Source organism: Mustela erminea, chromosome 13 (assembly GCF_009829155.1).
Source record: "Mustela erminea isolate mMusErm1 chromosome 13, mMusErm1.Pri, whole genome shotgun sequence".
NCBI lineage: Eukaryota > Metazoa > Chordata > Mammalia > Carnivora > Mustelidae > Mustela > Mustela erminea.
The window spans coordinates 63453546-63466435 of record NC_045626.1 but is presented as its reverse complement, the minus strand read 5'-3'; the positions used below and the strand labels follow the sequence as shown (position 1 = coordinate 63466435).

Genomic DNA, 12890 nt, shown 5'->3' with positions numbered 1-12890 from the left:
ACCAATTATCCTCCCTCCCCCCAAAAAGACCTTGCTGGAAACAGCCTCAGTAAATGCGCTTGCGCTAGGGCGGAGCTGCCTCCTTGGCCCCTCCCACACGACTTGGTAAAGTAGGCGCTCCACATTTAGGGGAAAAAAACCCAACATTACTATTTCATTCTCCAAAGGAACACCAAGAGTAAGTGATAGATTTAAGAATAACCAAAGCATTTTTTCTAATTCCCTCCGCCATGCCTTTTGAAGCCTTCCTTCTAGGGGTAAAGTGATAACTAAACATACGAACATGCTTAATTTTTTTGAGAGGAAACATGTTTTTTCCCCTGGAAATGCACTTTGAAAAGGCAGGTATCTGTATCGGGCATTCTGTCAAGGTGCAGCACAAGGGACACGATGCGTCAATACAGAAACTTTAATAGGTAAACATATCTTGTAATGTTACAGTGGGGACGATACAAAGGGATGGTAGCCAGGTGCACTCCCATTCAGTATTCTTCCCCTTCTTCGGCCTCTGCTTCCACGGAATCCACACCCACCTCTTCATAATCTTTCTCTAGAGCTGCCAGGTCCTCCCGGGCCTCAGAGAACTCCCCTTCCTCCATGCCCTCCCCCACGTACCAGTGCACAAAGGCTCGCTTTGCGTACATGAGGTCAAACTTATGGTCCAGGCGGGCCCAGGCCTCAGCAATGGCGGTCGTGTTGCTCAGCATGCACACGGCCCGCTGCACCTTGGCCAGGTCACCCCCGGGGACGACAGTGGGGGGTTGGTAGTTGATGCCCACCTGCGAGAGAAAGGGAACATGGCGATTATAATGTGGCCTCAGAAAAGATCGCTTTTTTTTTTTTTAAATTTTATTTATTTATCTGACAAAGCACACCTGTCAGGGGAGCAGCAGGCAGAAGAAGCAGACTCCCCGACGACCAGGAAGCCCAATGTGGGGCTCCGTCCCAGGACCCTGGGACCATGACCGGAGCCAAAGGCAGATGCTTAACCAACTAAGCCACCCAGACACTCCAGTAGCTTGTTTTTAAAAATGAGCTGTGGACCCAATTTAAATGATGCCCTGTATAACTGGTACTTTATTTTTTGACAGTACTGATAAGAATTTAACATCCTTTGACTGTATACTTTCAGTTCTTAGATTTACCCACACAAGAGCACAAAGCTACATATATGAACATTTTTATGTATTTAAAGTACTAATGGCGGGTGCCTGGGTGGCTCAGTGGGTTAAGCCTCTGCCTTTGGCTCAGGTCATGATCTCAGGGTTCTGGGATCAAGGCCCGCATCTAGCTCTGCTCAGTTGGGAGCCTGCTTCCCCCTCTCTCTCTGCCTGCCTCTCTGCCTACTTGTGATCTCTGTCTCTGTCAAATAAATAAATATGGCAAAACTGGAAACAAATGTCCATCATGGCAAACTAAATTTTTATAGACCTTTAGTGAAACACTGTGGTCATGAAAAAGAAAAGGAACTGTGTCTTGGCATATAAACATGTTCAAGGTGTGTGTGTATATATATATACATATATATGTATATATATATATATATATTTTAAGATTTATTTATTTGACAGAGCAAGACACTGGGAGGGAACACAGCAGAGGGAGTGGGAGAGAGAGAAGCAGGCTCCCCGTGGAGCAAGGAGCCTGATTCGAAGAGCTTGATCCCAGGACCCTGGCATCATGACCTTAGCCGAAGGCACACACTTAACGACTGAGCCACCCAGGCACCCCTCAAGGTATATTATATACTTGGCAAAAAGAAAAGCAAGTTGGTTACTATTGAGTATTTATGCTTAGAAATAACCCTAGGTATTTTTACTCTGGGGTAACAAAACAGGCTAGAGCCATTGATGGCTAAGGGAACATCATTGTGCAGGAGGATAAACACCTGGGAGTGTGCTGAGGCAGTGTCTTGGTGAGCACATAGCAGTTAGCAGCACTAGGGACACAGCCAGTCTCCAGAATTGTTATGGGGAGAGACATGGGCCAGAACTTGACCAGGGGTATGGGTGTCCTCCCACAACTCTTAAGGCCAGGCCAGCTAGTCCCTCCCAAGTGGGAGTGCCACCAATTCCCTGCTTTCTTTGGCTTGTGTGTACTGAGTCAACTCTGTCACTGACAAGAACTTGCATCCTTTGCCGCTATTGCTGGCCTCTCGACATCACCCAGAACACAAAAAGTGTAAATTCCTTTGAAAATACACAGAATGAAGAACAAAGCAAGCTCCAGGGAAGGGGAAGAGGACTTTAGCTTTTCAGCCTTATATAGTGTTTTAATATTTTGCTACATATATGCATTTTTATAATAAAAAACTAAACACATTTAAGCAGAGAATATTGTGTATCCCTGAGTAAATGGTTAGAGAACACAGAATGTAACCACACTCCAGCTGACAAAGAGCTTAGAGCAATAAGAATGCAATATAGTCCCTTTGAGGCTGGCCTGTCTTCTGTAGGAACAATAAAAGTTATGGCTTTTACTGAGCTTTACCTAGTAAAGCCATAGCCTGGGTGGCTCAGTGGGTTAAGCTTCTGCCTTTGGCTCAAGTCATGACCTCAGGGTCCTGGGATCGAGCCCCACATGGGGCTTCTCTGCTCAGCAGGGAGCCTACACCCCCCCCCCTCTGCCTGCCTCTCTGCTTATGTGATCTCTCTGTCAAATAAATAAATAAAATATTAAAAAAAAAAAAAGAAAAGCTATGGCTTTCTGTACCTCCTCACAGACTGGCCTTCATGCTGGTTCACAGGAGCCAGAGATTCAGGAGAGAGAGCTTGGTCACAAGGCAACCCCCACAGTGCCTCCCAGGTGAAGCTGCCTTGGATATCCTTACCTTCTGAAGGTTACAGTGACTGAAAGAGAACTTCTTCCACCCAAGTCAAGAACTTGGCAGTTAGATGCGTGGAATAGATTTAAACTTTGACCTCTAACTTCTAAGGTCTGCAAGCTTCTCATGTAAGATTTGTGGCTATTTCCAGATTGGTGAAACCTGTCATAAAAAGTTTACCCTTTCCTATGAGTCACTTTAAATCCATCATTTTTATGCCATCAGAGATGATCTGTATCAAGGTATCTGACATAGAAAAAGTGGGGGCTGACAGGGCCAGACAGATTCAACTTCTGTGCAGTTACAGGTAAGCTACAGCCATTCCAAATGGGACCAGATGACATACATTTCTTCTGCTTCTCATCATTTTCAATCTGAAATAACTGGAATGTACAGCTCTCTAAACACCTTCAGAAATCATCAGGACGTACAAATAGGAGGGTCCACAGCTTTGTCAAGTGCAGAAACCCAAGGGTGAACAACCACTTTTAACTAAAAAGGACACAGAGTTAAACCCAGGCACAGTGAGGCACTTAGCTGCATAATCATAATAGGTCTAGAGCCTGATAATCTGTTATTTGGCTTCTAAGACATGTTCCCTTTTTCTTGGCAGACATTTCACTGTGACACTAAAGAGAGTTGAAGGAGCCACCTATTTATAATCAATGTGATACCACATACGACCCAGCATTCCCAGCGTGGTTTGGAGAAACAAGAGTGAACTCGTCAGCCCCTACAGTAAACACTGTGTAACCAATTTAAAATTCTGCTTACATTTCTGCAAGTTTTGCCTAAACTGCAGTGAATAGAGATGTCTGAAGTTATGTAAAGTCTAAAAAACACTATTTCTAATACAAAACACCACAAACCTAAGCAAAAAGAGAAATGTGGAGAGACCAGATGTACAGTCAGACTGTCTCTGATGTGCTCTGCATCACTTGCTGCCCATGGGGCCTTTAAGATACTAACAGCTGTTCAGCTCAGTCTTTACACTGTAAGATGTCAGTTATACTACGCTGGGAAACTTTATAGGGTGGTTCTAAGAAATAAGGATACCTGAAGTAGTTGGTATGCCGTTAGCAAATTCCTAAACTTGTTTTCCTTGCAGCCTAGCTGCCATGAAACAGGGGTATTCTCCACAAAGGGCATGCTGTGCTGGGTCTGCTGCTGCTGACAGGTAAAAACCACTCTGCATCACCCAGTCCTACCTTAAATCCAGTCGGGCACCAATCCACAAATTGGATGGTGCGCTTGGTCTTGATGGTGGCGATGGCTGCGTTGACATCTTTCGGGACCACGTCGCCCCTGTACAACATGCAGCAGGCCATGTACTTGCCGTGCCGAGGGTCACACTTGACCATCTGGTTGGCCGGCTCGAAGCAGGCATTGGTGATCTCGGCCACGGACAGCTGCTCGTGGTAGGCCTTCTCGGCAGAGATGACCGGGGCGTACGTGGCCAGGGGAAAGTGGATGCGGGGATACGGGACCAGGTTGGTCTGGAATTCCGTCAAGTCCACGTTCAGGGCCCCATCGAATCGCAGGGAGGCCGTGATGGAGGACACGATCTGCCCGATCAGACGATTGAGGTTGGTGTACGTGGGCCGCTCGATATCCAGGTTGCGCCGACATATGTCGTAGATGGCTTCGTTGTCCACCATGAAGGCACAGTCGGAATGCTCCAGGGTCGTGTGGGTGGTCAGGATGGAGTTGTAGGGCTCCACCACGGCCGTGGACACCTGGGGAGCTGGATAAATGGCAAATTCCAGCTTGGACTTCTTGCCGTAGTCCACCGACAGCCGCTCCATGAGCAGAGATGCGAACCCAGAGCCGGTGCCGCCCCCGAAACTGTGGAAGATGAGGAAGCCCTGCAGCCCCGTGCACAGATCCGCCTGAGAGAAATCACAGACCGCGGGTCAGCGCCTGCAGAAGCCACACCGCCGACCTCCAGCGAGCCACGGTCACTCCTCTTTTCCTCTGCAGGACGCTACGCGTTCGAATCGTCCACAGCGCACACGCGGGACACTCAGAAGCAAAGCAAGGCGGACGTTAAGACGGATGGATGATGGATGCACGAAGCCACCCGTGAAGGAAGACGGGGACTCAAGATTCTGGCCTGGGGTTTGGCCAGAGGGACCTTGAGGTCCCCATCCCCACCCGCCCTCCCGTCCAGGGCAACGTCCACAGGACGCCCTCTTACCAGTTTGCGGATCCGGTCCAGGACCAGGTCGACGATCTCCTTGCCGATGGTGTAGTGGCCTCTGGCGTAATTATTGGCTGCGTCCTCCTTCCCGGTGATCAGCTGCTCCGGGTGGAAGAGCTGCCTGTAGGTCCCCGTGCGCACTTCATCTACAAAGAGGATGCGTGGGCCGCATGTCTTTTAGGCCTGTTGTTAACTCACCAAGAGGGAGGGATTCGGGGACCCGCTGCATCTACCACGCACATGCTGGGCCTTGGGGGTCAGCAGTGTCAGTGTCTCACAGGAAATGTCTCTCTGTGACGTGCAGACCACAACTGCGATCTGTGGCCCTAGCAGGGAAAGTCAACTGGAGGTACAAAGTCCAATCTGACCGGTTCCCAAAGAAGGGAAAAAGCTCACACCTGCACACACACGATTATTTCTTCCCAGCTGTAGCTACAGCAACAGTGTGCCTGAGAAGCCCTTACATATTAGACAGTCACCAGGTCAGCGTGACTTCTGCCAGGCAGTCCCGACAGGGCACCCTAGGTGGCCTGCGGCTCACAGACTTCAGGCTGACATTCTGTCTCCTCCTGGGTGGCCATGAAAGGTGCGTCTCTTTGCAGCTCTCCCTGGCCACCACCTCAGGCTTCTCAGCTGGTGGATCCCAAGGAATGTTCTCTATTTACCTTCTGCGTCTAAGATGCAGGTCAAGACTCTTGTGCACCAGCAACACCTTGTGGGCAGCGTTAACGAAGGACCCGTGACCGGGCACCCTGCACCCTGGTCTACACAACCACCTGCCTGGGTCTGAGAGGGCCTCGAGTGAATCTATTACCAGCCTCTTTTTCCTGGATATCAGGTTCTCCTGCATTAGGAGCCTCGGTGCAAAAGACACTTGAAGCACTCACCCTGTAGTTTGTCACCTAACACAGTCACAGGCATATACTCGTGTGTCCCATCCTTTCTGTGGAAGGATTCAAAGGAGCACAGGGGATGTGGGTGGGGCTTTAGGGAGACTCTCTCACTGTCCCAGCAAAGCTGCCCAAGTGCCCCAGTACCTACCGACCACGGTGGGTTCCAGGTCCACAAACACCGCCCTGGGCACATGCTTGCCAGCCCCAGTCTCGCTGAAGAACGTGTTGAAGGAGTCATCCCCACCGCCGATGGTTTTGTCACTTGGCATCTGACCGTCAGGCTGAATTCCATGTTCAAGGCAGTACAGTTCCCAGCAGGCATTGCCGATCTGGACACCTGCCTGCCCCACATGGATAGAGATGCACTCGCGCTGGGAACCAGAACACAAACCTTGAGACCTTCTTGTTTTTTTGGCAGTCGAGACTATATGGCATGCAAAACATAGTAACATATATATACATATATATGTTTCAACATCTAAATCATTTACAAGCCTTTCCCAGAAGGCTTATGTGACCCTTTTGTCATTGTGAAAACTAAGGTGCTCTAAACCACCCTAGCTACTAAGTGCCAGACTTAGCCCCTATACAAAAGTGTTTGCGACCATATGTGTTCTGTCAATAATAAGCTCTGCATTGTCACTAGTCATACTTAGTCTCCAAAGAACATTAGTTCTTGATGGTGTCCTGTCCAAAGACCCGGTAACAGGTAACATAGATTCAGGGAAGGACAAGTGGACTAGCACACAGGTTACGACAGCTCAGGTGCCACTGGTCACTGTATGTGTGTCTTCTATCTACCCATCTACATATATCTTCTATTTTTCTCCGTCTAGGTTTGTGTTCAGGGAGGCTGACCCATGTGGACTACATTAAAAGGGCTGATTTGCCCCTGGCTTCTTGGTTGCTTTAGCCAATGGCAGGCATCAGCAGGAGACAGGGAGGTTAGAGGACAGTGTGGTCAGGGTGCTCACTTCCTGGGTCCCTCCTGCCATACTTCCATGGGTTCCTTGAGTGTTTATCAAGGCCAGGAACTTCTAGCAGACAGTGCTTTTCATAAAGCTACCTTCTTAACTTCCAGTAACCACTCCCTCATTTCCCCTTCAAAGCTAGGAGTTAAAGGCTACCAGACATCACAAGTGCTACAACATTGCACCGTCTGTTGGTGGTTTCCTTAGACCCTGCCCATAACTTTATAGATAGTACCTTTTCAAAGATTTTCTTCAAAGTACATGTTTTGACTGCATCATACCTTTCCTGCCAGGAACCTAACTGCACAGTCATTAATCATTTGTTCTATTTTAGACACATTATCCTTACAAATACATAAAGGAAATCAAATTAAATTCAAGGTGTCCTATCTACCCTAAATTCTTATGTACAATACACCAAGAACTTGAAGTCCTGTTTTCTATTACACAAGCATCATATCTCAAGTTAGGGGCACAGAGATTCACACTACGCTGCAATCCCCCAAGAATCTATCCCAGAAGGAAGCATTCAATTCCAGAAAGAACTCCAATGACAAAGAACTCATTCCTTCAGAGAAGGAAGTCAACAACACTCTGGGAAGTCTTGGACTCCACCCAATCACACCATTTGCAAATCCATATTGTTCACTTTGCCTTACTTAAATCCAAGCAGCCTATACTTCACAGAATGCCTGACTTGGTTTTTCTACTCACTTGGCCCCACTATGACTGCAGTAAGCTCTGTATCCTGAGAAAATCCCTCAATTTCTTCTTTTATAAAATGGGGACTGACATGGGATACCATACCTAGGTGGCTCAGTCAGTTAAGTGGCTGCCTTTGGCTCAGGTCATCCCAGGGTCCTGGGATAGAGTCCTGCATCAGGCTCCTTGCTTGGCAGAGAGCCTGCTTCTCCCTCTGCCTGCCACTCCCCCCCCTTGTGCTCATCCATTCACTCTGACAAACACATTTAAAAAATCTTTAAAAAAGTGGCGGGGGGGGGGGGAACCAATGTGCTAGGTGATCTCCAAGGCCACCTTCATCTGATTATCTAACCAATGAAACAAATCAAAAGCAGTCAGGAAATCATTCCTAGCTTTCTTTTTTTTTTTTTTTAAGATTTTATTTATTTATTTGACAGAGATCACAAGTAGGCAGAGAGGCAGGCAGAGAGAGAGGAGGAGAAGCAGGCTCCCTGCTGAGCAGAGAGCCTGAGGTGGGGTTCGATCCCAGGACCCTGGGATCATGACCCGAGCTGAAGGCAGAGGCTTTAACCCACTGAGCCACCCAGGCGCCCCCATTCCTAGCTTTCAATAGAAAGCCATTATAAATTCATTGCCAACCTCAGCTGGATCATTAAAATCTTACATTTCTTTAGTCAGCTTTATCTCCTCACTGAAAAAAATTATTTGAAACTTCCGGTGTTCTTTTCAAGCTCCAGCCCAATGCTCTCTTCATATTCTTACCAGATAACCTCGTTCCCTACTTACCCAGAAGCTTCAACTTCCAGCCAGCAAATGTGCAGAAGCTCTCCTCATTCCTTTACTTTACAATAAAACTATGTTTCCTCCTATCAATGATCTACTGTTTCTATTGATCCCCTACCCAGCAACAGTCCTCAAAGTTATCTGAAGTTGCCAGGCCACTGGAGATCCATATACCTGTTCAGGATACATGGAAATTAAAGCAATATCATAGTCGGGACTGCTAAGGTGACCAGTCCTTCTGATCATGTTCACAACTGCATTGATGGTGCATAATTAGAGGTGGGTAAAACTGCTGGCGCTTGAGCACAAATCAAGGTAGTGGCACCAAACTGTACCAGTGTTCGTTAGATTTCTCACATTTATGCACTCACAGTAAAAAGACAAAAAAAGAAGATCAATTGGCCAATTTCATTTAAGAATGTTCATAATGAAGCAAAAATGATTATTGATTTTATAAAATCTCCAACCTCGGGGCACCTGGGTGGCTCAGTCAGTTAAGCGTCTCTTTTTAATTTTTAAGCAGATTTTTAAAATTTTTTTTATTTTTTACTTTTATATTTTTAAAAGATTTTATTTATTTGACAGAGAGAGCCAGAGTAAGAGAGGGAACACAAGCAGAGTGGGAGAGGGAGAAGCACACTTCCCTTGGAGCAGGGAGCCAATCCCAGGACCCTGGGATCATGACTGAGCCCAAGACAGACACTTGACGACTGAGCCACCCACGGTCCCCTATTTTATTTATTTTAAAAGATTTACTTATTTGTCAGAGAGAGAGCACACACACAAGCAGGGGGAGCAGTAGGCAGAGCAGGCAGAGGGAGAAGCAGGGAGACGGATGTAGGACTCAATCCCTAGACCTTGGGATCATGACCTGATCCAAAGGCAGCTACTTAACCATCTGAGACACCCAGGTGAGCCAAGCATCTGACTCTTTTTTTTAAGATTTTATTTGAGAGAGAGATCACAAGTAGGCAGAGAGGCAGGCAGAGAGAGAGAGAGGGGTTAGCAGGCTCCCTGCTAAGCAGAGCACCTGATGTGGGGCTCAATCCCAGGACCCTGAGTCCATGACCTGAGCTGAAGGCAGAGACTTAGTCCTCTGAGTCACCCAGGCACCCCACTCCCCCAAAGTGTGTAACTCTTGATTTCTATTAAGGTAATGATCACAGGGTCCTGGGATCCAGTCCTGTGTTCATCAGGGAGTCTGCTTAAGGAGTCTCTCTCTCCATCCCCCACCCCACCACCCACCCGCCCCCGCTCACATGTTATCTCTCTCTAAAGTTAAATATATCTTTAAAAATAAAATCTCTATCCTCAAGAACTGTGACAAAATAGAAAATATTCATAAAGTACTTTTGTACCTACTAAAATACAGTTGTCTTTGAGAAACGGCACTTGTGTGTTTTGAGTTGCCAACGGAACTAGCTGCTTTTCCCATGGAATGTTATTTTCCCACAAACAGTTGACAAACTATGGCTATTCTGACTTGGATACTTGTAATTTATGTTAAAATGTGCTGCCTCAAAGTGAACAAATTAGTTTCTCGTTTTAAATTTCTAACATGACAAATGCTTATTGATGTACCCCACATAAAACAAAAGCTCCTTGGAGTCCTGGATCATTTGTAATACTGTAGGGATGTCCTGGGACCCGAAAATTTGAGAACCACTCTCCAGTCTTCAGAAGCCCAACAATGTGGCTGGTCTTCTCAGAGGCTGATTCGAGGCCACCCCAAAAACCCAGCTGCCAACCTGGCTCCATCAAGGCACAATTTCTGAGGTGCCACCTGCACCTGCCGGCCCTCCCCTCCCCCCAACCTCAGACACTCCCATGATGCAGGTCGCCGCTGCCCTTGAGGCCCACACACCCAGAAGACAAGTGAGAGGATGACGATCTGCTCGTCCCCTCAGCCCCGGACCTCCCGTGCGCACCCCAGTCCCTTCTTCAGCCGACGCCTGCCCCCCTGCCATGGAACCCTGGTCCCGGCGTCCGTCCTAGTCTTGCCCCTCCCTGTCGCCTCACGTGGCGGGCTTTGCCCACAGAGCAAGAGTGGCCGGAGTCCTGCCAATGGCAGGCCAGGCCCTGGGGTCTTACCATGGTGAGCTCAGCTGCTGCCCAACGCCGCTACTCGACCTCAACTGCCGCCACAGACGCCACGCGCCCAACTGCCGCCACCGGACTGTGCACACTGCTGGGGATTGGCCCGCCGCTGCGCAGGCGCCAATTGGTCGTCAGCGTCTCGGGGCGGACCGAAGCCTGGAATCCCGCTTCCGATTGGCCATTGCTTGACTCCCGGAGTATGGTGCCTTCAGATTGGATACGGCTGTGGCGGGAAGGCTACCGCCGAGCCAAAGGCGGAGAGTTCTTGTGCCTCCTCGGCCTTTAGGTTGGAGTGGCGGTGGTTTTCCCTGCTGGACATTTTCATGCGTTTAAGTCCCCAGTGTGCGAATGGCTTCGAGTCAAGATTGTGTCGCCTTCTCACTTGGAGCCTCAGGCCCATTCATCTGCGTGTTCCTGATTCAGGTCTTTGCAAACATGACCACCCTCCTGGAAGTCTGCCCATCATCTACCTGTAACCAATCCATAGGACAGTTGCTTCACCCTGCCCAGCTAGCCAGTAAAGGACTGGCACCGAGCTTTCGCCGTGAAGATAGACTATTTATTGGTGGGGTGCCGCCCAGAAGAATGGGAAACCAATGCTCAAAGTCCCGAACTTCGTGATGCCTTATAATGAGGATTTTTAAGGGCAAAATTTGGGTCAGGGGTCTCCTGAGAAGGTGGACGCTGTTGATCGGAAGCTCATGAAATCATGTTCACAGACGTTACTTTGTTACGTGAGGTGGCTTCCTCCCATCCACGGAAGTGTGCTCTATCTCGGGGGACTTGGAATCTGAAAAACCTATTTCTTAGGTTAGAGGTATTTTGTTTTTTTTGTTTGTTTGTTTGTTTTTTGTTTGTTTTTAAAGATTTTATTTATTTATTTGACAGAGAGAGATCACAAGCAGGCAGAGAGGCAGGCAGAGAGAGAGGAGGAAGCAGGCTCCTCACTGAGCAGAGAGCCCGACGCGGGATTCGATCCCAGGACCCTGAGATCATGACCTGAGCCGAAGGCAGCGGCTCAACCCATTGAGCCACCCAGGCGCCCCTAGGTTAGAGGTTTTATTAGGAGCACCTGGTGATTCTGTGTTTGGGACAGTGCTGATCAGTTGCATCTAGATGCCTAACTAACTGTTCCGTGAGTAAGCAGTGGGGTCATGATCCTTTGAATAAGTGAACATTTCTGTCTCTTGGGCCTGCTCCATTCCCTAGCAGGTCCAGCGGTGCTTGTGGAGGATTTGACCTCTAGTGTTCATTCTTTCATCTGAACTAGCAAGATGGATGCCAGATTTTTACCTAAAGTCTGCACCCTCTTTCTTGTCCACCCCATTTCTGGTGTAGAAAGGCCTTTGCCATCCAGCACCCGGGAACCAGTTAGGATTTGGTTCCTTCTTTAATATGGACTGAGTTTCTAGAAACAAGGGAGTGGAAGGGTATACCCCAGCCTCCCCTACACCCCCAAGAGCTGGGTTGGAGCTCAGTGTCCATTTGGGGAGACTTTGGAATAATTACCTGATTCATTCCATAAAGCTTGACTCAACTTTCTTTAGGATCCAATGTGTATTTATTTTTGAGAAGAGCAGAGTAAGAGGAACTCTGGCATACTCTCAGTTTGTCACCCAAATGCCACACCCTTTCTGGCGATTCCCCAGAGTGTGTTGGAGCAGACCCTTATCTTCTTCTTAGAGAAGGATGGAGAACTCAACCCCTGCAGTGGGACACACAAGACAGAGGAGCTGGAATTTTTCTGTAGGCCTTGGGAACATGCAAACAGTATGATTAGGTCTGCCCTTAGAAAGGCAACTTTGACAACAGGAAGGAGGGAGATGGAGGGAGGTCAGGGGAGAGTCACAGAAATTAGGAGCAATCTTCCTTGCTTCTCCCCAGGAGAGTGAATCCTTCTATCTTAGCTCACCTGCCATAACAAAACACCATCGACTAATGGTTAGCTTAAGCACAGAGGTTTATTTTTTCACAGTTCTGGAGGCTAGAAGTGCAACATCAAGTTCTGGAAGGGTTGGTCTCAAGCAAGGTCTGTCTTCCTGACTTGCTAAAGCCTGCCTTCTTGCTGTATCTGCCTACAGGGGTGGAGGAGAGAGACAGCTCTCTGGTGTTTCTTTTTTAAGAACACTAATATTAACAGATTAGGGCCCCACTCATATGACCTCATTTAACATCAGTTACCTCCTATCTCCAAATACAGTCACACTGGGGGTTGGGGCTTCAACATAGGAATTGAGGGTGAAGACTCAATTTAGTCTATAGTACCCTCCCGTCTCAGGGCTCCAACTGTACCACAAAAATAATTGAATTATAGCCTCTATCACATTTTATTTTTATTTTTCAAAAACATTTATTATTTTAGAGAGAAAGAGAGCACAAGCAGAGGGAGAGGGAGATAAGCAGACTTCCAGCTGAGTAGG

The 12890-nt window shown here is 47.9% G+C and overlaps 1 protein-coding gene across 1 annotated transcript; it reads right to left on the bottom strand.

Annotated features, from left to right (window-relative positions):
- Positions 1 to 395: 395 nt before the first annotated feature.
- On the bottom strand, positions 396 to 10567 carry LOC116571592 (tubulin alpha-3 chain). Its single transcript, XM_032309601.1, has 5 exons — positions 10465 to 10567; positions 6066 to 6288; positions 5022 to 5170; positions 4033 to 4713; positions 396 to 779 (listed from the first exon to the last, which is right to left on the bottom strand). The coding sequence occupies exons 1-5, from the start codon at positions 10465 to 10467 to the stop codon at positions 483 to 485; spliced, it is 1353 nt and encodes a 450-aa protein (XP_032165492.1). The 5' UTR covers positions 10468 to 10567; the 3' UTR covers positions 396 to 482.
- Positions 10568 to 12890: the final 2323 nt, after the last annotated feature.